Genomic DNA, 25,173 nt, shown 5'->3' on the forward strand with positions numbered 1-25,173 from the left:
ATTAGTGCTTAAAGACTTACATCTACATGAGTCTGAGATTTTCTCTAAAAAACAGTATAATTTGACCAGGGAAGAAAATCAGGCCCTAATGAATCTTAAAAATAATAATAATATAGTGATAGTTGGGGCAGATAAGGGTGGGGCAGTTGTTATATGGGATAAAGAGCATTATTTAAGAGAAGCAAACAAACAATTGTCTAACACAGAATACTACGTAAGTCTAGATTCTGATCCGACTTTACAACATAAACAGATCATAGATGAGTATCTTAAACTCAGTTGTGAACGTCAGTTTATTACTCCACAATTGCTTAGGCAACTTCAGGTAGACCATCCGGTTCTCCAGTATTTTTATATATTGCCCAAGGTGCACAAGAACCTTTTGAATCCCCCAGGACGTCCAATAGTAGCTGGGAGAGGGTCTTTGATAGAGCCCTTATCTGAATACTTGGAATTCAAACTGAAGAAACTATTGTCCTATGTAAGAGCTCGTATCAGGGATACACAACAATTCCTGGCAATTATAGAAGATATACAAGTAGATAGAGATCAATTTTTGGGAACTTTAGATGTCCAATCTCTATATACATCTATACCACATTTGGGGGGTAGTGAGGCAATTAAATACTGGATGAACTATTCGGGTATCTTCTCCCATGAAGAACAGGAATTTTTGATTAATATTCTTGAATTAATGTTGGAACACAGTGCTTTTACTTTTAACCAACAATGGTATTTACAGGTAAAGGGAACAGCTATGGGGGCTACATTTGCCCCCACTTATGCTGATTTATTCATGGGTTTCTTTGAAATCCAGTATATTTATACTATCCCTTCCATATTCAAGTCCAGTCTCATCATGTGGAGAAGATACCTTGATGATTGTTGGGTAGTGTGGGGAGGGTCGAGGGAATTATGGCAAAAATTTATTCTTTACCTAAATTCCAATGTTTATGGTTTAACTTTTACTGGCAATATTAATTTGCATACAGTGGAATTTTTGGATGTATTGGTGGGCAAACAGAACGATGGTTCTCTTTTTACTGATTTATACAGAAAGCCCTTCTCTAAAAACGCCCTGTTACATGCTGAGAGTTGCCATCCCCCCCATACTATCCTTAACATTCCAGGTTCACAGTTCCAACGAGTGAGAAAGATTTGTTCTTCTGAAGAACGGTATTATAGTAAAGCTTCGGATTTGGAGTCTAGATTCTTACATAGAGGTTATCAAAAAAATATTATCAGTAGAGCCAATTATCAAGCTAGTACTATAAATAGGGATTTTCTCCTTACGGATAGGGAGCGTAAAAGTGAGGGTCCCTATATTAGATTTATTACAACTTATGGTACTAATACATTTTCCATTAAAAATGTACTTATGAAGCATTGGCATATATTGGCATCTGATGCATTTTTTAATAAACATATTGACAATGTTTGCCATTTTGGATATAAGAGAGGAAGGAACTTAGGTCAATATTTTTCTAAATTCAAAAAAGGTTATCAGTCTCACACTGATACACTGGGGGTTAAAGGAAGTACTTTCTGTGGTAACTGCAGACAATGTAAATTTATGGCCAAAACTACATCTTTTACTTCGGTCAACACTAAAAAGGTATTTGATATACGTAGCCTTATTACATGTAACAGTACTTGGGTAGTTTACATGGCAGTTTGTCAATGTGGTGCCTTTTATGTGGGGCAAACTTCTTGTGCGTTGAAGCAAAGGATTTGCTTACACATTAGTGATATTAAGTGTCAACGCACAAGAAGTGCGCTATACAAACACAAATTGGATCACCCCACATCACATTTCATCTTTATAGGTTTGGATAGAGTTATAGCATCTGATGTAGGGGATAGTCTAAAACATCATATGCTAACTAACAAGGAGCGTCGTTGGATTACTAATTTGGGGGCTATGTTTAAACCCGGATTAAATGATCATTGGTAAATTTTGCAAGTTTTATATCGTAAATAGTTTAAGTTTGGGGTTCTTTAAGTATTTTTCTATATTGGTATAGGTACACTATTGGGACGGACTTTTTTGGATAACATCTCTGTTTATTATAGGGTGGAGTTATCTTGTGAGTTTTGTTGGATAACAATTTGCTCTCTGTAACATTTAGCTTCACTCATATTTGGTTAATTACAGTTTATTTTTTGTTTTTTATTTTCCATTTTTAATATATTTGTAATAGGGATGTTTACTTGTGGATGTATTAATATTATTGACTACTTTGTTTAGTAGTTCTGTCTAATTAGGGTGTAATGTTAACAAATTTAGCACTGTCCCTTTAATTTACGTATACGCATTTTGCGTATATTTAGATCTGCCTTTTCAGTCAGTGACTGCACACTGAGGACGCTGTGAGCGAAACCGGCCACCGGTTTGTGTTATGGGGCTGTGGTAGTCCTAATAAATCTTTTTTCTGCTTCAAGCTGGCTGTGCGAATTATTTCTTTGAGTGCTGGGATCCTTTGTGGAGCTATATATATATATATATATATAGATATAGATATAGATATAGATATATAAAATTGCTTCCCATTAGGGGGGCAAGAGAAACTGATGTAATGGCGTCGGCTGCATGCTTTATACCCCTGACTACCTGACGTCATGGAAGGTGAGACAGCAACCGACGCAGGACCCAATACTTTGATAATCAGGCCGACTGAGGGCTACTGCAAGCAGATAACCCACAGGTGATGATTGCAACAGTGAATATACTCGAACATCTGCATTTATGGTAAGTGTACACAACTGTACTTGCTTCTCCTTCTCTTCCTCCTTTGTTTCCTTTTTCTCCTCCTCAGCAACCTAAAGAAGATGAGAAACAGACTATTAAAACACCTGAAAAGGAGAGAGACAAGAACTATGAAAAAAAATCTAAAGAGAGAGAAAAGTACAGGGACAAAGAAAAGAGAAAGAAATTAGCAATTTCATTAATCTTGGCCTGTTTATCACCTTCTTCATCTCCGTAATACCTTGATCCTGTTTGACCTCACCGATTGATGCAGCCATCACTCTAAACTGATCCTGTTGTCTTTTTTAGTAAGTAGATCATCTAAGAAGTTGTCAGGTTTGAGCTGTCAGCCTTCTGGGAACTCTCTAGATTTGCAAGTTTGAGACCTCGTTCTGCAGTATAGGTTAGGTCTACTAGGCCCTCCAGGAGTACAGTAGAATTTGCCTGAAATTAGACAAAAAGAACCTTAACCTTTGTTACGGCACAGGTAGAGGGCCATTCCGTCTCCCTGAACTCCTAGGGTAGACACAGCTGGCCCTCCCATCCCCCTTCCATTGGCTTATTCCCTGGTTCCAATTTCCGAACTGGTGGTTTCGCAGGCAAGATTTCCCCCAGTTGTGACTCTCTCAGTTGTAATTGTATTAGCTACGTCTACTTCCACAGTTTGTTTGACACACTTGACTCTGAAGCTTTCTAAGCCTATTGTGTCACAGTCTTGCAGGCAGTGCCGATACTTTGGAGCTATATTTAGCTCTGAATTGTTCAGGGCCATTTCTGTGTTTGAATACTTCAGTCCTCAACACTTTGCCACTTGTCTGTGCTTCAAATCTGACCAATCCTTTGGTCTTTTTTTGTTCCACTTCTTTGTCCGCTTTGGACTTGAGGTACGCTCATGAGCTGTCTTTCTCAGGGCCATATGCATCCTCATTCAAGGCATTTGAGAGGATTCTAACCCATCAGCCATCATGTGAAGAGTATGTACTTCCTGTCTTTGCTCCACCTGGATACTTATATTTATCTGTAGCCTTTAGCCTCACTGTCCTACCCAGGGACAGTCCAGTTCCGAAAGCCTTGATCCATCCTTTCATTAAGGGTATTGGGGCACTTCCGACATTTTAGAAGATACTCCATCTGTAGTGCATAAGAAGTGTAGGTGCAAGAAGAGGCACTTAGATCACCCCCCCCAGGAATCCCTCACTGAAGGCACTAATTTCAGTGAAGGGGAAGATTCCAACACCCCCCCCCCCCGTACCTCCTCTGAAGACACCACTTTTGGAAAACTAATGGAATTTCTTAGACAATGAGAAAGTGGGCCAACAACACTCTTCCCTAGATGAAGTGTTTATTAAGATCTTCAGAGCAGGCCCATCTACTTTCTAGATAGTTTCTCCCACTAAACACCTCATTGACAGGGTTGCAGACAAGGAATGGAGATATCCAGATGTGGTAGAACCTATCCCACGTAAAGCAGAAGATGTCTTTAGGTCACCCAAAGATCATCCCCACTGGAACAAAGGCCTTGTTGTTGTTTCCACTGTGGTTGTAGCAGCTACAAAGAAAGAGCTGTCACATGGCCATCTGCCTAACGGGGAAAATAGAGCAATAGACTGATTTGGGCAGTGAGTATACGTCGTGGGAACTTTTTCCCTGAAAGCACTTAATTTTATTTTTCTTATCACTAAGATCCAGCAGGAGTTAGGAGAATAAATCTTAGATTCCTTTAGGAGACCTCCAGCTGCAGACACTAGGGAGATTATGTAGACTGAAATATTGATAAAGTTTTCTGTCACCAACTTCACTGTGAGACTCATTTCTAATGTCGCTAATGATGCAGTAAGTGCAGCAGGCAGTAGCATTGTTGTCTACCGTCATGCCTGGATAAAACTGCAGAGAAATTTAAAGCATCCTTTCTTAATGCTCTTTACAGTGGATCATCACTTTTTGGTCCTAAGAACAAGGAGTCAGCAGGAAGGTAAAACTCCTTCTGCCAAATGAGTTTTTTTTTTTTTTGTCCCTCAAAAACATCTTTCTATGGATCAGAGGAGAGGCAGAGGACCCTGGACTAGCAAATCCCACCATTTTATCCCTTGACTTTTCTTTCAATGAGTGGAGGGTGGGGACTCCAATGGATACCACTGTAGGGCCACAATAGGTCTGCATAATCAAGGGTTTAGAGGACCTTTCTCCAACAAACCCTTCCAGCTTTCCTGAAACTTTGCCTGCTCTCCTCTGGAGGCAGTCAGAGGACAGTTCTCTATCTCTTCACCTTCAAAGTTGTATGGCTATTACAGAAGGCTACTGGGTGAAGAGAATTATATCCAGGAGTTATATTATCTCATTTGTTTCTAAATCCATCCCTTCTTCCATGGCTTTTCCAAATGTTCCACCCTGTCAGATAAGAGCTGCAGCCCAAGATGGTTTTCGGCTGCTACAAAAAAGAGCCTTGCAGGAAGTGCCACCAGACCGGAGAGGATCCAGAGTCTACTCAAGATTGTTTTTAGTCCCTGAAAAAAAGAAGGACCTTGGGCCACTCTGTATCTGAGTGGCCTAAATGCCTTTGTGAATAAGGCAGGGTTCCAGATAGTCATGGTGCAATCCATTCTTCTGCTTCTGAGGAAGGACGATTGGATGTGCTCCACAGGCCTTCAGGATACATGTTACCTCATAAAGATTGCCAGGCAGTCCAAAAAGTACATTCACTTCTAGCTGGGAGCCATTCATTACCAAGTCTGAACTGGTGCTAACAGCTTACTGTAGGCTGCAAGGTTTCTTTGCGTTCCTGTACTTAGACAACTGGTTCCTAAATGCAAACACAAAAGAATTCTAAAGCCTAGCAAGACATTATTTGCTCCTCTTGTGTCCATCTTTGGATATTTCTGTAAACTATGAAAAGTCGAATCTGAAACCAACAAATTCTCTAAATTTCATAGAATGCCATTTTGACACAATTCTTGAAGTAGCAAGACTCTCGCAACCAAGTCTGTCCTCCCCTCATCTACAGGTAAAGCAGGCTGTCAGTTCAGACGTTTCCCCTGCCTGCCATTGTTCATTTACTGGGGTCAATGACCTCATCACTCACACTTGTTTTTCACACAAGATATTGCTTGAGGATTCTTCAGTGGACACTTTCAATTCAGTGACCTCTGTCCACTCACCATCTTTATCTTCCAATCAGGTTGTCTAATATATGTTGTCAGCATTTGAGTTGGTGGATAACTTCCCATCTAGTTTCACATGGCCATCCATTTGTTCTTTCTCTACTGCCAACCACAGTTAACATGAATGCTTCCCCTCTGGGATGGGGAGGAGAGTTGTGAGGGAAGAATGTCCAGAGAGTGTGGACCAATCTGGAGCCCGTCTTCACATCACTGTACTGGAGATGAGGGCAATCTTTCTATCATTGCAGGCACATCAGGACTTCCTTCCTCAGGGTGTAATTTATGTCCGGAAAGGCAATACTTCTGTAATATAGTACATCGACAAGCAATAGGGAACCCACTTTGCCAGGAAAACATGAGGGTATGGCAGTAGGCAATGTCTTCACAGAGCTTTCTAATAGCATTGCAAATTCAGGTTGTTCCAGTATTCTAGTAGACAAGATGAGTCAATGTATACTTATGCTTTACAAGTGGTCCATCTGCACAGCAGTGACAGCTGAGAGATATTCAGCCACTGGGACCATTTTTGCTATGACCTGTTTTGCTACTCCTTCGAGTACAAAATGCAGTAGCTATTTTGCCTTGCTGTCCCCACAGGGACAGTCATTGGGGGATGCTTTAGTCCATCTTTGACCACCTGGATTCCTGTACACTTTTCCCTCTCTTCTCCTGATAAAAGTTTTTACAGAAAGGATTCCAGCGCAAGGTAACTAATTTTCATTCCTTCCTTCTTGCCTAGATGAATGTGGTTCCTTTACCTGTCTCCTCATCTAGAGTGACCTCCATGGTACCTAGATCCCAGACCAGATCTATTTTCATACCCATCTGGCATTCCTCACTTAGATATAAAGAGCATCAGACTGACCGCATGGTGTCTTCAGTTCCACTGTTGACCTATAATTCTTCCTTACCTTCTAGAATGGTTCAAATGTCATCAGCCTCTCAAAAGCCTAAGCTTTCACATGGAAAATCTACCAAAGAAAGTTGAGATGGTTTTCCTTTTGGGCTTTTGATAGAGGGATTGATACTTTTTCATCTCCCCTTCCCTTTGTCTTGCAGTACTTATTGAAACTTTTCAGATAAGGAGCAAGTTGTTCTGCCAGTAAAGTTCAACTTGCTGATATTTCCAGTTTTATTGCTGGTTCATATTCTTCTTCTTTTGTAACATTCCACAAGATTTGCAAAGCCTTTCTCAAAGGAGCTTTCTTACTGAGACCTCCTGTAGAAGACCATTTTCCCCCTTGGGACCTCACTTTAGCCCTGCAGGCCCTAACACAACTCTCCTTCTTCTTTGGTTGCCATTTCATGGAAGATTGTATTTCCTGGTTGCAGCCAGGTCATTTATTTCCATCATACAGTTCAAATCTTCATCGTAATATTCATCAAGAAAAAATTCCCGTATTTGATATGTATGAAAGTCAAGCACCAGAGTTTTTTATAACCTTAAAGTCTTTACCCAAAACATGCACCGACATTGCCTTTACTGCTTTGGAGAGGAGCACAGTGTGAAGCATCACCATAAGTGGTGGCATTTCGAACCAGTCATCTCAAGATATGTGAGCATGAAGCTCTTGGCCTACCTCACTTTTCAGAAAGTAGTAATCATTAAGAGCACCCAGCACAATATTCACTGGTTGGTCTTGTACACAGCCTAGGCCCTGTGCTGGAGCACTATAGAAGGTGAAGGAATCAAAGTGCAGACACTAGTTATACCTTATTGGAAGTAAACCTGTCTGCAAGGTAAGTTGCATCACATCCTTACCCTCAGCTACTGGTTGTTCCTTTTCTACTTCAGCGGAAGTAAGGGGCTGATAAGAGGTGCACCTCTGGCAACTGTGTTGGATGGATATGTTTCAGAGTGTAAACACAGCATTATCCATCTCTCTGTTGGGCAGATTGAGCACTCCTAAATACCACCTGCTTTGGAGAAGCTTTTACTTGTGTTTCCCAGTTGGAGCACTGTGGTACCAACTGGGACTAGGTGCTTTTATTCCCTGTACTCCCACCAGGTCAGCCAGAGGTAGCTTGGCCACAGTGAGGAGAATGTAAGGAGGCTTTTTTTTCAATGGTTTGTGGGGCAGACCCTCTGTCAGGCAGTTGCTTGACATTTGGTGGGATCTGGTCTGACAGGTGCAGAAGAGCACCTTTAGGGAACAGGTCATGAATGCCAGCATCAAGCCAGATGCATAGCAGTCCTTCTCTGTATTTGCTTTTGCAGACTTGTCTTACTCTATTTGTGCCCCATCACCTGATACCCATTAGACACTTGATTGACTCTGAACACATCAGGCAGTGCAAGCAGTCCCAGTCTAGACCTAAGAGTGAGAAGATGTCCTCCCTTCCCTCTCTGTCGTGAAGAGGAGACTTGGAAAATCTGGAGGCCTTTCTGTCTCAGATGGTTATGGATAATAAGATCATCCAAACAGTGGCTTCTAAACAGATGATTTGTCCAGATATTATTTCTGCCTTGTGAATCAGGCAATGGAAAAGCTTGCTGCACATCCTGAGTTTGAGCTTAGGAACAGCTTGTTAATACTCTATCCCCACCTTCCATTGTGGGCTATGCAGTGGCTGACTGGAACTTTGATTGCTTTGATGTTGTGGCTGAGATTTTTATTTGTAATTTGTTTACACGAGTAGTGCATTGATCAGTATTGACCAGTTGCAGGCTCAGCCCAGATGAAATGCAAAACATTTCACAAACAAAAAGGTAAAAATGTAAGCAATACCAGCGTATTTGGGATTTGTAATCAATAACAGAGTAGCTGGAATTAGTAACGTAGAAAAACTACATGTAAACATTATAGTAAACAAGTAAGAGTGCACTATACAATGTTTCTAAAATGGGTCAGCCTTCAGTAATTCTGTGAGAGAAGCAGAGAAGTGGAAAGGGAGAGGAATAGTGTGTTATGGGATATATCCTTTGTTTAAGCTGGATTGGATGAAGCTTTGGGATATGTCTGCATAAGATGACATGTTTTAGCTCTCCTCTATCAAGGATGAGATCAGACAGGCCATCCTGGATGCCGTTTGGGAAGGGTCTGTATAACTCTCCATTTTCTTCCAAGCCAGCCTAGCCCTGAGGAAGAAACCAGCCTTGTAAAGCAAGAAGAGGCATCAAGCATTAAAATAGTCTTACTATCGTCATTTGTGCAGCCCTCTCTCAGTAGGATAAAGCTAGTGGACTAAGAAGTTACGGCCTTGACTATGCTGTAGAGCTGTTTGTGAATGAATAACTTTATCCTTCCCTTGATTGGAAGAGCTGTCATGAAGGTCAGGTAAGTATGTGATGTGATCATGGACTGTCATGTCTTGAGTATTTATGTTTTATTACAGAAAAGGCTCCAAAGAGGCTGCCTCTCTTTCAGAATGAGGAGTAGAAATCTGCTATAAACATTTCTTTGTTACATTTCCATCACATCCTGTAACTTTGTGATTTCTTGTGATTCAGTATGTCACATTTGTCAGGTTCTGGTGATGATTCTTCACTGGATTGTACCCCTGCTGTTACAGGGTGTCTCAGTGGTATTATCAAGCATGGTGATGCCTTCTGACACTAGATTTTATGTGGTCCTCTTATGAAATTACTGATGTGTGCTTTATGCTGACTGCAGTTTAGTGAAAAGTGCAACCATGTGGTCTGTCTTCTACAGTCAGCACTCTAACATGCTCATTTGAAAACCTGAAAAAAAGCTAGTTTCACATATGCACAGTTCATGCATTTATTTCTCCTCAACCTATAGTTGACTTTCAGCTTCTCCCAGCAACTTTCATCATTCATTGCGTTTGTCAGACCTGCTTTAGCCTCCCTAGGCTCGACCCGACCCGTGTCTTGGTCCGGCCAGGTGATCAAGGATGCTGATGGTGTCATACTGCTGTCAGATAGTTCTAATGTTTTTGACAAAACTGATGACAGTTATATCACCGCAAATTTGCCATACAGAGTCTAATAATTCAGGAAAAAAGTCATAATATGTACTCGCAGCACTTCTTTGTATACTTGGACTTTTATTTGTATTGTTTAAACTCCCTGTCATTTGCCACCAACTCCTCATTCACTAGCTATCTCATACACGTCTTAGCCTCACTTAGGCTCTACCCAACCCACTTCTGGGTCTGGTAAGAAGATTGAGGATGCTGATGCAGCATTGTACTGTTGCTGGGGGTGGGTATGCCTTAACCCCCTCGCCCCCACCATGGCAGCCTTGCAGGCACTTCTGTAGCTCCCTTTCTTACATGCACAACCTCGCAACCAAGTTGCTCACTGCTTGTGGCACTGATCAGGCTGTTCATGCTGCAAGCCAGACTGAACCCCCCCGGCATTGGCTGCTCACTCCTGTCCTCCCCTGCCAAGTTTCTCCAGCACATGTACTGATAGTTCATCACGGGTTATCTGAAGTTTGGTCTGGCTTTATCCCCCTGTGCAGTGCGGCCAGTATGCCTGAACTTACTTTGATCCAAAATTTGTGTTATAAAGTCCATTTCTTATTAAATCATTTTGATTTTCTCTGGTGCCACAAATTAGTTTCTTTTTCTGTGAAAAACATTTACCTAGTCTGTGTCATCTGAATATTATTTTTTCTTTGTTTTCATAGAGATTAATAAGTTTTCTGTTAATTTATGGACTTTTTTACATTTATAGGATCATAGGATATAAAAAGGCAGTTGGACTAGAGACCATGAGCACTTTGCCGCTAGCCACCCTCAGGCTGTATCACCTTTTTTTCATGGAGTATGAGGTCTGTTAGTCCTGTTGTAAATTTAAGAGTATCCATTCATCCAAGCTTCCAAGCTACGTTTGAAGGACAACAAGGAATCCCATTGCTTGACTTACACAGGAAGTTTATTCCAGAGCAGGGGAAGATGTTGGGTGATGAACCTGTCCATTCATTTTGTTTTATTTATTTGTTGATGTAGGTGTAACTCTCTAGTTCTAGTGTTGGCCACATTGTTTGACTTGCCAACAAAAAAGGAGGTCAAAGATAGCAGGATCCGTAAGTGCATGGTGAGACACAACTGTACCCTCAGGAGTCTGTAAGTCACAGAGGACGTGGACAAAGCTTCCAGTGTCTCATGGTAACTAAGATTTTTTTTTTAAGACCAGAGATCTTTTTTGGTTAGGAATCTCTGTGTCTTTTCAAGTTTGTTAATGTGCCTAGTGAGATACTTGCCAAACGGTGCACATTCTTTTCAATAATGTTCTACGCAGGGCACTATACAGGGAAATGATGACTTCCTTTGATTTAGTAGAGATGCCTTTTTTGCGATTAGTTGAAAATTTAGAAGGATTTTGTGACTACACTAGTCATATGGGGATCAAAGGAGAGGGTGCTATCTACCCAGCTGCCAAGGTCTCTAATCACTGTCTCAGTTGATAATTGGGGGGGGGGGGATGTTGTAGGCCACACTGATTAGCTGTTTTCCAAAGGGAATAATATTTGAATTTAGTTTCTGCCCCCTTTCAACACCAGGTGTTAACCTGGTTAGTTCATTTTGAAAGGTAGATATACATTCAGCAGACTTGACAGTTATGCTCAGTTTACAGTCATCAGTAAATCTGGTCAACCAGAGATCATTGTTGACAGTTTTGAAATCAGAGAAAAGATGCCAAATGGGAGGGTACTAAGCACAGATCTTGGTGGAATTCACTGATCTCCTTCACTATTTTTCCCTTCCTTCTCTAGAACACAAGCCTCCACTGTTAGAAATAAAAATACAGTATTCATTAGTGGTAGACAAAATAGGCATAGACATGTTACTACATACCACAGTTTGACATCTATACATATGCTGTTCTGAGTAGAAGCATGATATGTTCATGGAGACATAAGAGCACTTTCTAGATGTTACATTGCACTGTCAGCTACAAATAGGAAAGCAAATCAGTGTATAATCTAATTAAGCACAACCTACTCTTTCTAGCTTTATAGTGAGCTGAAATGCATGCAGTGATGTACAGTGGTATTATGCTTCTAATGATGCAACATCTAATAGATACTTCAATGATGTCAGTCCATTTTCATAAAGCACTGTCTTGTTTTAGATTAAACTTTTTTCATGCTCTTTTTGCTTCCCAGCAGGTGTTACTTCCTGTTGTCACATATTGTTTTTACTAGGCAGACACTCCATGCATGTTGTTCCAGACATGAATTAGTTCAAAAGTAGTTCAGTCATTAAAGAAATGCATTTTTTTCTAGACACATTTTTTGCTTATGTCAGCATAAGCTTTTCACAGTATGGGCTACATTCATTTAATATTTAAGGTTGTATTAGTTGTAGTAACCTGTTTCCTTAATGCAGCATAATCTTTTAGTTTAGAAAATTAATATAAAGGTCCATTTAAAGAGAGATTCTTATTACATGATCTTAGAAAATATGAGCACTAATATCTTAAAGTCCTATTCTCAACAAAACCATTTTTTGGTCTGAATAATCTGACAAACTGCCACCCTTTCTTTAACCTATCCTTCATTAGTAAAATTGGAGTGGTGGTGGTGGCATTTCAACAGTAATTGTATTTGATTTCTCTTGACCTCATTAATCCATTTCACTGTAGCCTCAGGAAAAGACACGGTACTGAGACTTCCCTCATAAGAGTAATTGATATTGTCCTGATGGTGAAGGATCAGGGTTATCGTATGTACTTGACTGGTCCTGTTTGATCTCTTGATTGATGCCATGGATCACGGGATCATTTTGGAGTATTTAGAGACAGCTAGAAAGGTGCTTGGTGTGACATCTGGACAGAGGAAGGAGGACAAGGAGACTTGGTGGTGGAACGAGGAAGTACAGGAGAATATACAGAGAAAGAGGTTGATGAAGAAGTGGGATTGTCAGAGAGATTAAGAAAGTAGACAGGAGTATAAGGAGATGAGGCGCATGGCAAAGAGAGAGGTGGCCAAGGCTAAGGATAAGGCATATGGAGAGTTGTATGAAAGGTTGGACACTAAGGAGAGAGAAAAGGACCTGTACTGATTGGCTAGACTGAGGGACTGAGCTGGGGATGATGTGCAGCAGGTAAGAGTGGTAAAGGATAATGAGGGAAACATACAAGTGAGGAGAGTGTGTTGCGCAGATGGAAAGAGTACTTTGAGGGGCTGATGAATGAAGAGAATGAGAGAGAGAAAGTTGGATGATGCGGGAAAAGTGAATCAGGAAGTGCAGCGGATTAGTAAGGAGGAAGTAAGGAGATAAGGGTGATAAAGGAAGTAAGGACAGCTATAAAGAAAGTGAAGAATGGAAAAGCTGTTTGCCCAGATGACATACTTGTGGAAGCATGGAGGTGTTTAGGAGAAATGGCAATGGAGTTTTTAATCAGATTGTTTAATGAAATCTTGGAAAGTGAGAGGATGCCTGAGGAGTGGAGAAAAAGTGTTTTGGTACCGATTTTTAAGAATAAGGGTGATGTGCAGAGCTGTAGGATAAAACTGATCACTGAAAGCTTGAAGTTATGATCAGCAGTATGGTTTTGTGCCGGGAACGAGCACTACAGATGCAATGTTTGCTCTGAGAGTGGTCATGGAGAAGTATAGAGAAGGTCAGAAGGAGCTGCCTTGTGTCTTTGTGGACTTGAAGAAAGCATATGACAGGGTACCTAGAGAGGAGTTGTGGTATTGTATGAAGAAGTCGGGAGTGGCAGAGAAGTATGGAAGAGTGATACAGGATATGTATGAGGGTAGTGTGACAGTGGTAAGGTCTGCGGTGGGAGTGACAGATGCATTTAAGGTGGAGGTGGGATTACAGCAAGGATCAGCTCTAAGCCCTTTCTTATTTGCAATGTTGATGGACAGGCTGACAGACAAGATCAGACAGGAGTCCCCGTGGACTGTGATGTTTGCAGATGACATTGTCATCTGTAGTGAGAGTAGGGAACATGTTGAGGAAACCCTGGAGAGGTGGAGATGTGCTGTAGAGAGGAGAGGAATGAAGGTCAGCAGGACTAAGACAGAATATATGTGTGTAAATGAGAGGGAGGATAGAGGAGTGGTGAGGATGCAGGGAGTAGAGTTGGCAAAGGTGTATGAGTCCTTGTTCTGACATAGCAGTCCTGCTTGATTTGGGACTCTCTTACATTAAGGATTTGCTGGTGCTTTATCAGTCATCTGGGCCCGACTGCTGAATAGTGAGGGGCTGCTAATAATTCCAGGGTTTCCTGTGGAACATTTAGGGAGAAATTCTTTCTTCTATTGCATCACTTCCTCTGGAATTTACTTCCTTATCTGTCACTGTTTGTGCCGTTGATGGTGGAAGACCTTTTTTTTTGTCATGCCACTTGTTGTCCATTTATTGCAATTTAATGTGTAGTTTAGTGGAAGCTATATTGGTACATTTTATGGTTTTATCCTATTTATTGATTTTACATTGAGTCATTTTGATAGAGTATGTTTAGTGATTATATTGAGTATGCATGAGCAGTTTGTTTAGTTTTATTTTAACAAGCCTGTGCTTAGGATGAGTAGCAAAACTGTATTTGATATTGCTTTGATTTCTAAAATTATATTTCTTCCATTTGAGAAAACTATAATCATCAGTATTAAGCTTTAACTGTCTGTTTCTTATTTGATAGGTGGAGACAATGACAACAGAACTTGCTGCTGAGCGGTCTCAAACTCAGAAGGCAGAGAATGCCAGGCAGCAGTTGGAGAGGCAAAACAAGGATTTGAAAGCAAAACTCGGAGAACTTGAAGGTGCAGTCAAGTCTAGGTACAAGATAGCCATCGCAAGTTTGGAGTCCAAGATTAGTCAGTTAGAAGAACAGCTTGATCAGGAGTCCAAGTAAGTACAAGTTGTGGGATATTTGGTGACAGGCAAAAACTGCAGCACTGGAAAGTATCTTATTTTGATTTACATTTGCAAATTTATCAATAATTCTGTGCATCCCACTATTTTATGTTGTGTTATATTTTTCAGGTAAATGTGTTGCTACAAAAAGGAATATTCTTGTCATATTTAGGCATGTCTGACCTTCTTAAAGGCAGAGTGTGTCTCATCATGCATGCAGTACAGCCTTCATCTCCAATTTGTGCCATAGATGCCTCTTCAGGGAAAGAGCTTGCCTCTTACACATTGCTCAAGAGGCACACTTGTTTAAAAATCCATACACTGTAAGAAGATATCAAGGGATAGAGTCTTAATGTTCCTTTAGCTAAATGTTGTGACCTTTAGCTAAATGTCTTTTGTTCGGTCTTCTACTCAAGAAGTGTTTAAGAAGCCTTCAAATGACAAGCAGCTTTTTCACTTTCTTACTTATGAATACCACAGGAATTTTCCAGTAGTGCATTAGCTTTTTGTCAGAAGCAGGCAGCTGTATATCAGAGCAATTTTGGCATAAAAAAAAGAAAAATATATATTTCGAAAAGGCTTCTAGGGATGATGTAGAGAATTGGGCAGATGGCAAGGGAGAGACAAAGGGTAATGGGAAGAAAACTTGTATTGTTCAGAAAACAGTGGTTCATCTTGACCACAAACACTGGGTGCAGGAACAAACAACTGTCAGGTACAGTACAGAATTTGAATGTTTTCAGCCTTCATGGGTAAAACTTTAGATATCCCCAGCTCAGGTCTTTTTGTTAGGCCCAGTATTAGAAAAACCACAGTAGTCATCTGTCATAGAAATGGTACCTCCAGGAACCAAAGAAATATTGTTTTTTATTTTATTTATTTGATATGGAAAGAGTACTTTGAGGGGTTGATGAATGAAGAGAATGAGAGGGAGAGAAGGTTGGATGATGTAGGGATAGTGAATCATGAAGTACAATGGATTAGCAAGGAGGAAGTAAGGATAGCTATTAAGAGAATGAAGAATGGAAAGGCTGTTGGGCCAGATGACATACCTGTGGAAGTATGGAGGTGTTTAGGTGAAATGGCAGTGGAGTTTTTAACCAGATTGTTTAATGAAATCTTAGAAAGTGAGAGGATGCCTGAGGAATGGAGAAAAAGTGTTTTGGTACCGATTTTTAAGAATAAGGGTGATGTGCAGAGCTGTAGTAACTACAGAGGGATTAAATTGATCAGTCACAGCATGAAGTTATGAGAAAGAGTAGTTGAAGCTAGGTTAAGAAGGGACATGATGATTAGTGAACATCAGTATGGTTTCATGCCAGGAAAGAGCACTACAGATGCAATGTTTGCTCTGAGAGTGTTGATGGAGAAGTACAGAGAATGTCAGAAGGAGTTGCATTGTGTTTTTGTAGACTTAGAGAAAGCATATGACAGGGTGCCTAGAGAGGAGTTGTGGTATTGTATGAGGAAGTCAGGAGTGTCAGAGTAGTATGTAAGAGTGGTACAGGATATGTACGAGGGTAGTGTGACAGCGGAGAGGTCTGTGGTGGGAGTGACGGATGCATTTAAGGTGGAGGTGGGGTTACATCAAGGATCAGCTCTGAGCCCTTTCTTATTTGCAATGGTGATGGACAGGTTGACAGACGAGATCAGACAGGAGTTCCCATGGATTATGATGTTTGCAGATGACATTGTGATCTGTAGTGAGAGTAGGGAACAAGTGGAGGAGACCCTGGAGAGATGGAGATATGCTCCAGAGAGAAGAGGAATTAAGGTCAGCAGGACTAAGACAGAATATATGTGTGTGAATGAGAGGGAGGATAGAAGAATGGTGAGGATGCAAGGAGTAGAGGTGTCGAAGGTGGATGAGTTTAAATACTTGGGGTCAATAGTTCAGAGTAATGGTGAGTGGAAGAGAGGTGAAGAAGAGAGTACAGGCAGGATGGAGTGGGTGGAGAAGAGTGTCAGGAGTGATTTGTGACAGACGAGTACCTGTAAGAGTGAAAGGGAAGGTCTACAAGACAGTAGTGAGACCGGCTATGTTATATGGGTTGGAGACAGTGACACTGACAAAAAGGCAGGAGTTTGAGCTGGATGTGGCAGAGTTAAAGATGTTAAGATTTGCACTGGGTGTGACAAGGGTGGACAGGATTAGGAATAAGTATATTAGAGGGTCAGCCCAGGTTGGAAGGTTTGGAGAGAAAGCGAGAGAGGCAAGATTACGTTGGTTTGGACATGTGCTGAGGAGGGATCCGGAGTATATTGGGGAAAACGATGCTAAGGATGAAGCTGCAGGTAACAGGAAAAGAGGAAGGCCTAAGATAAGGTTTATGGATGTGGTGAGAGAGGACATGCAGGTGGTTGGTGTGACAGAGCAAGATGCAGAGGACAGGAAGAAATGGAAACAGGTGATCCGCTATGGCGACCCCTAACGGGAACAGCCGAAAGAAGATGATGATGATTTTATTTATTTGACATATGTTAACCAGGAAAGTCCGTCTGGGTCAGGAACCCATTTTCAGCAGAGGCCCAGGGAGAAAAACTCCACAAACTAAAAACATTTGACAATATTTAAAGTAAAAACATTTGACAAAACATAGGTAAAAATGGTAATTTCATTTACATGCAGGTACATAGTTTAGTAAGTTACAAGATAGCCCGTTTGGCATAAAGGCAGTTAAGTTTCAATTTCTGCAGTCATTAGGCAGCCATGAAATACAGAAATAAGCAGGCCAATGGTATACATTATAAAAAAAAAAAAAAGTCTAGTTAAGAAGGATCCTTACATGGGTATTTAGGTAGAGTGCAGGTAGACCTTGTAAAGGGAAATAAAAGAATGTAAACGTTGGCTTAGCTGTATATTAGTAAGACAAGGAGTTAATTAGAGGAGAGAAAAGGGGGAGCTTAATATTTCTGGTTAGGCCTCAGTAAATCAGGCAGCTGTGTCTTCAGAGGGAAGATGGGGGAAGAGGAATGTATAGAAGCATTTAGGGAGTGGAAGGTGGGGGGCTAGGTAGATTGGAACAGGGTATATAGGTTTTATTTTAGTCTCTCTCTGGTTCCAAGAAAAGACATGCTGTAGAGACCTGTCCTGGTGTTTAGCACTGTTTACAACTGCTGTGTTCCAGTTAAGATGTTGGTGTTCGCCTACAGACTAGTCTATTGTACCGTGATTTAGATTTGTAGAATTTACAGGTCTGATACTGTGGTCTTCCTTGTTGGGTCTAGGACTGAGTTAATAAATTCATAGCTTCATACATAAGTACTAAGCTAGCTGCCCTTGTGGGCCATTTTAAGCCTAGCCAATTTCCGTTTTTGTGCACAAAATGACCTATCCGATTTGGTTATAGATTGGCCTTACCCATCCTATGGTCAATAATTATATTTTACCCCTAATGAGAGTAGCAAAGGTCATACTGTAAATAATTTGAGGGAACCCATGGAAGAGGTAAAGCATTTAGAAGCTGCCTGTGTTCATTAGTAGTACAGGGGACAGTCCTGGAGTCAGTTTTTTGTTTCCCATCCATAAGTCTAAGTTGCACTCAAATATGGACGGGTATGAATTTTGTTTTATGTGGATGGGGAATCTGTTCCATAGCAGCAGTATCCTCTGCATGATATGCCTGTCTCTCTAAACCATTCTGTTGATATAGCAGAAGAGGTTTAGATCTGTAGAACAAGTATTTCTTTTGCCATTTGATTTTTATTTAAGATTCTGGCATTAGTTAATGCAACCCTTATCTCAGTATGGTCTATCTGGGTTTTAAACAAATTTATTTTCATCTGAAATTATGAAAGTCTATGAAAGACACAACATGCATGTAAATACTTTATCTAGTTACTACACTCTGAAGTGAGAACTTTGAAGCAGTTTGCTGAGTCATACAGCTCATCTCAGACTGTCACCCAGTGACGACTCTGTCTAGGACGCAAAACCAAACTAAAAGCTAGAATGTTGCTCTTCTAGACTGCTGTAATTCAGGATGAACGCCCTCTGTATGTCGAAGAAGTAAACTTTCTCAAGATATTTTGTTCTAACATGGATGATGGTCATGTAATGTCTAATTCTGTGTTATTTTTACCCTGTTTTTGACATTGCTAGTTTTAAAGTCAAATAGGCTGGTGACAGTTTTGTTTCTTTCAAAGGTATGTGAATAAAATATTAGCTCTGTCATTTTCATTCATTCCTCAGTGAATGGGTTTGCATCCGAACCTTTGCTTTGACTCGACCACTTTCTAAAGATTCTAGGATCCAAATCTCAAGCTCCTCCCTTACCCATAATGCCCCTGACCACTACAGTCCCTCAGATCTCATTTCTTGCTATTCAGGACATCCTGGATTGCAATTTCTCAAGCTCCTCTGGGGTTTTGTGAGTGAAAGTTACTATTTCTTGTTATTTTTTTACAGCACTTCCTTTTCTTTATTAGTTAACTTAACCCCCGTTACCCTCTTTAACCTTCTCCACTGAGTTTTCAGTGTTTTGATACTACCATTGTTGGTAGCCCATTCTTTCCTTTTTTCACTATATACCCTTTATGTATATTTCTTTGTACTACCAATGTTGGTAGTTATTTTCTTCCCTGTCTCCTTTCTGTTTCCTTAAAAAAAAAGTTTTCCTTTCCTTTCCTTTCTTAAACTCCATGGTGTTTTTCTAGTATGGCTGATAAGCCAACTGGATTTAAGAAATGCACTTCCTGTGGACACAAGATCCCCAAGTGTGATGCCCACATAAAGTGCGTTTATTGTTTGGGACCAGCATATCTGGACACCTCTTCTTCCATATCTCTGGCCTTTAATGTGAGAGCTATTAGCGACAGGAGGAACAAGCTTATTCTGAAAGGCCTCCTTCCTGCTTCAGGTTCTTCTTCAGGTGGTCAAATCCCCTCCCAGAAATAAAAGGAGCCCAGGGAGCACCATAAACACTCACCTGTGTAGTCTCCTCAGTCTGCACCTGCTTTAGAACCTCCAGAGAAGGTTCCTTAGACCACAGATTCTAAACCTTTGGATCTGACACCATCTACTCTTTCATCTTCTCAGCCCCTTGCCCCCAGGTTTTCTCCGGATCGGGTGTCTCTAAGATTATGATCTCTCTTTTTGCAAGAGACTTCTGAGAAGTCTTTAAGGCCACCTTCCATATTATCTTCTGTTAGGTCATTCCATAGTCTGCCAGAAGTAGAGGTGGATAGGATGATGAGGAAATTCCTTAGAACCCAGATCCAGATGGCGGTTTTGCCAGCTCCATCTACCATTGGCTCCAGGAACTGCCATCCTTCCTTTCAACCTACAGTTGCTACTTCTCCAATCTGGCCAGCCATTCTGGAGTCCTTGGATCAGAGTGTCCAAGCAGTTGAACCATTGGATCCAGAGGTTGTCCTTGACTTCAGTTACTTCCTTGACCATATCGGCTCCAACACTGTTGGAACATGACAACTTTCTGAGCCAAGAGCATCAGTATCAGATCCGAGGGGTTGACTTTAACTCCAAAGTTTTCAGAGCCTTCGCTTCCTGTCAGAGCTTAGGCACTGGATGGCTTGGCTTTAACTCCCCCTCTAAGAGCGGGGGTTTGGGGGGGGCTTGGGGATTTTCTGCTCCTGGAGCCTCAGCTCCAGTGGCATTGTTCTCGGGTTTTCCAGGTCCCTCTGTGTTTGAGGTGGTGGATAGGGTTTTTTCTCAACCCACAGTAGTTTTGCCTCTCCCTTCTTTGGATCCATACCCTGTTCCCTCTTTGGATCCTGTGTCTGAGTCCTCGCATCTTACACCTCAGGGGCAGCCAATCCAGATGAGCTTCCAAGCAGTTGCCACCAGGGAACTCCCCATCTCTTCTGATAACTCCCTGGAACATCCCACTGAGGAAGTCCCTTGGAAGAAAACGTGCAAGAGGAAACACTTGGATTCCCCACAGGAATCCCTCACAGAAGACACCGATTTTGATGAAGGGGAAGGGTCCCCCTAGATCTCCACCTGAAGATGTCTCATTTCAGAGACTTCTTAGAGATCCTTCACCAGAAAGGTGGTTGATCTTACCAAGCCCCTTCCCAGGATGAATCGGTGTTCTTGAAAGCCTTCGGGTCTGGCTCGTCTACGTCTTGGTTTTGGGAATTGAGAGTATGCGCCAGCGACGTTTTCTCTGCTATCACTGAACTACCTGGCACATTTCACCATATTACAGGGGAACTTAATAAGGAACTCTCTTATTCTTCCCCAGAGTCCATGTCTGCAGAGGAGCAGATGTCCTTTTCTTCGCAAGTGGCCACCCTATCTCACATGCCACGGAAGGTACCTTGAGGGCAGATGGTTCAGGCATAGCCATAAGGAGCCATGCCTGGATGTGATTATGCAATTTCGTGGAACCCTTCAAGGTGTCATTCATTAATGCTCTCTTTTATGGATCATCCTTGTTTGGGCCCAACAGTAAAAGAGACTCTCTCCCGCAGTGAACAGGACAGAAAGACCTTGTCTGCCATCGGAATGCACTTTTCTACACCACAGAGACCTTTCTCTTGGAACCAACACAGGAATAAGAAAATGTGGTTCAGAAAATCTCAAGGTCCTTTCTAGGAATCATGTGGGGATTTTTCCTCCAGAGACAGAGGGAGAAATAACTACAGTGGTAGACGTCACCCACGTGGCAGAGGAGGTCCGAAGAACCAAGGATCTCAAGATTCTTTCTGGAACAGATCCTTCCAGTGTTCCTGAAAGATTGGCTGACTGTCCCTCTCTGGAGGCAGTCGAGGGAGCTTATTCTTGCACCAAAAAGCCTGGATAGCCATCACAAATAACTCTTGGGCACAAAGGATCATATCCAGAGGATATTGCATTCCCTTTATACATACTCCTGTAAAAACAAGTAAAATTCCCTCTGATGTTCCACCCAGTCAGAGAGAGCTAGCAGTTCAAGAGATCACAAAGTTGCTAGAGTCATCCAGCAGGTCACCCCCCCCCCCCAAAAAAAAAAAAAACAAAAAACAAACAGGATTTGGAATTTGCTCATGGTTCCTTTTAGTGCCAAAAAAGAAAGGGTTCCTGAGACCTATCTTGGATCTCAGCTTTCTGAACCAGTTTGTAAAGAATTCCAGATTTCCAGATGGTCATGGTGCAATCCATTCTACCTGTTCTTCAGAAGGATGACAGGATATGCTCAGTCGATCTTCAAGATGCATACTATCACATCAAAATGAGGAGATGCTCTCAAACATATCTAAGCATTCATCTGGGTGCTAGTCATTACCAGTTCAGAGCCCTGCCCTTTGGTCTCACCACTGCCCCCAGGGTGTTCACCAAATGCATGGCAGTGGTTGCATCTCACCTGACTACTTGGGAATGTTTCCCTATTTAGACAGCTGGCTCCTTACCGCACCAACCACGACACTACTAGCAAAAGCTAGGGATTGTTTGCTTCAGCTGTCACTCTTGCTGGGAATCACCACCAGCATGCAGAAGTCTCAACTTCAACCAGTCCAAGTTGTGGATTTTATAGGGGCTCAATTACATTGAAGAAACACATCAAACAGATTCTTTCCAGTCCTTCTCCCCCTGTAAAACTGATCCTCAGAGCTCTAGAGTCGATGGCTGCTACAATAACTTTAATTCCCACTGTTCACTTCCACATGAGGATTCTTCAGTGGACCCTGGCATTGCAGTGGTCTTTCCATCATCATCCCTTAAATCATCTGATAAAATTGACTCAAGTTTGCAGAAAGTCTCTTCTTTGGTGGCTCTACGCTGAGGAGAATGATCAAGGTTATCCATTCTGCCCCCAGCACCTTGTTGACCATGGATGCCTCCTAGTTGGGGTGAGGGTAGGGAGCATTACTTAGAACGGACTGTTCAAGGCATGTGGTCCCCAGAAGAAACCAGTTTGCATATCAGTGTTCTAGAGATGAGGGCGATGCTTTTAGTGTTGTGAGCATTTCAAGATACCCTCCCCTTTGGAACACTGGCAGTACGAGCAGACAACATGTTGGTAGTCTGTTACATCAACAAATAAGGGGGAACCAAGTCTTACCCGCTTTGTTGAGAAGCCCTCTGAGTGTGACAATGGGCAAAATTCTTTCATCTGCTTTCTTATGGCAACACACGTTCTGAGAAGTTCCAACGTGATTGCTGACAAGTTGAGCAGAACTATCCTAATGCCGACAAGTTGAGCAGAACTATCCTAATGCCTCACAAGTGGTCTCTCAATCCAGTAGTGTAGGAGAAGATATTCCACCACTGGGGTCAACCTTGCTGAGATCTATTTGCATCCCCTCTGAACAACAAGTGCAGCTGTTACTTTGCCCTAATCCCCACTCCGTGCGAGTCACCCAGAGACACTGTTCTCCACAATTGCCCCCCCCCCCCCCCCGGTCTTCTGTATACCCCCCCCCCCGACTCCTGTGATATGTCATTTTCTAAAGAGAGCCAAGAGATCAAAGGACAAGATAATCCTCATTGCTCCGTTCTGGCCCCAACAAGTTTGGTTTCTCTTCCTTTGGCCTTGGATTCTGGACGCAGCTCCAGACCTGTTATCCCACCCAGAAGGAATGGTTCATCTGAATCTCCAGCATCTCAAGCTCATTGCATGGCTTCTCCAGTTCCCATGATTGCCAGATATTCCTCTCTTTCCCCGGTCAGACAAATCATTTTGGCCTACCACAAACCTTCAGCTAGAAAGTTGTACCATAACAAATGGATAAAATTTGCTAGCTGGTTGCTTGACAGTAATATCAATCCCTACACAGCACCTGTAGATAAAGTTTTAGATTTTCTGGCCTTTATCAGTCTGCCTCCTCAGCTTCTACCATTTGAGTATATCTCACTGCAATATCTAATTTCCATATTGGTTTTGATAGTTCTTCATTTATGTCACATAAACTTTGTAAGGCCTTTTTGAAAGGAACCTTAATGCAAAGACCTCTGTTTAAAGAACCCATTGCTCCATGGGATTTACCCCTGGTCCTACACTCTTTCACTTCGTCTCCTTTTGAACCTTTGTCAGTTTGTGATTAAAAGTTTTTGACCTGGAAAACTTTGTTTTTGATAGCTATCACTTCAGCCAGAAGAGTATCGAAAATTCAAGCCTTGTCCTGCAGGCCCTCCGAGTAATATTTCATAAGGACAGAGTCTCTCTCTCAGGACAAATCCATCTTTTCTGGTGAAGGTTGTCTCAGAATCAGATATCAGTCAAACCTTACATCTACCAGTCATTTTCACTAATTTCTCTAATAAGGGAGAGTACTGTCTGCACTTATTGGACATCAACAGGCAATTACATTTTTACCTTCACAGAATAAAGAACATCAGCAAATCTAACCAGCTGTTCATTGCCTTTACCCCAATTTCCTTAAGTAACCCAGTTTCTAAGGTTACCTTAGCTAAATGGCTTAGGGATTTTATCACCTTTATTTATCACTCAAAGGGACTTCACCCACCATGTCCTGTGAAAGACCATTCAACTAGAGCTGTAGCAGCTTCTGCAGTTTTTCATGCTACAACTTCTTTAGATGACATTTGTTCAGCAGCTACAATAGCATCTCCTCATACTTTTATTACTCATTACAAACTGGACCAGGTCTCTAGGGGACGTGCATCATTCGGTTTGATGGTGCTCAGGAATATTCTTTCATAACACCTCCCAAGATTCAGGTAGCTAGGGACTCTGTCCCACAGTCAGGGATTATGTGAAGATTGACAACATCAGACAAAGAAGTTATGTCTTACCATAACATTCCATCTGTGTTGTCGATCCTCACTAATCCTTGACATTTCCCCCTCCTTCCCCCTGCAAAAGACTCTTAGTAGACTGAATATTCCCAAAGACTGGCATCATAATAGGGGCACAGATATGCTCTCTTATTTATTACTTTTTGTCTGTCTGTTACTATTACAGGCAAACTCGATCTGAGATAATTTAGTAAGGAGCATTATGGGTAGAGCCTAGCTCAAGAGTTTTGGGAGGCAGGAGGTGGAATAATGGCTGAGTCAGTTCCGAGGCTTGGAACTGAGCCCACAGTTAAGGATTAGTGAAGACTGACAACACAGATGGAACATTATGGTAAGACATAATGTCTTTTTTTCCTAATCAGTCACACATGAACTGGTTGAAAGACCTATGTTAGCCATGACCCAGGCAAAAGGCAAAGATACTGACATCTTAGCTAATATAAGATAAATATCTGTTTAAACAATATTTTGGAATATGCCGGTTACCTATATTTTTTGTGTATATGTGTGAGTTTAGTTCTGCGGAATGCAGAGAGCCTTGGAGTGATGTGTGGGGAATGCAGAAGGCCTTGAACAGATGTATTTTCCTTTCTAACATTCTAATTCTATATTTTTCCTCTGAATGTCTTGCACTTAGAAGTGAGCTCACTCATGTAGATGCAAGATGTGATGTCACACACTGCACTATAAGAAGAATGTGCTTGTCTTTGTGCCGTGTTGTTTTTTCTGTTAGTTATACAGTCTGAGTCTTGATTTGACTCATGTCAGTGAAAAATTTCCATATT

At 41.6% G+C, this 25,173-nt stretch overlaps 1 protein-coding gene across 4 annotated transcripts in view; it reads left to right on the forward strand.

Moving 5' to 3' along the window:
* The window catches only part of LOC122809252 (myosin-10-like), a 3,714,157-nt gene that overhangs the window by 3,302,405 nt on the left and 386,579 nt on the right, over positions 1–25,173 (forward strand). For all 4 annotated transcript variants that reach the window (XM_044080584.1, XM_044080595.1, XM_044080606.1 and 1 more), the window contains one exon: positions 14,471–14,679. In XM_044080584.1, coding sequence (XP_043936519.1) covers positions 14,471–14,679 — 209 coding nt within the window. The remainder of the gene's footprint in view (positions 1–14,470; positions 14,680–25,173) is intronic.

Source organism: Protopterus annectens, chromosome 1.part1 (genome assembly GCF_019279795.1).
Source record: "Protopterus annectens isolate FY-2018-M chromosome 1.part1, PAN1.0, whole genome shotgun sequence".
In the NCBI taxonomy this organism is placed as follows: Eukaryota; Metazoa; Chordata; order Ceratodontiformes; family Protopteridae; genus Protopterus; species Protopterus annectens.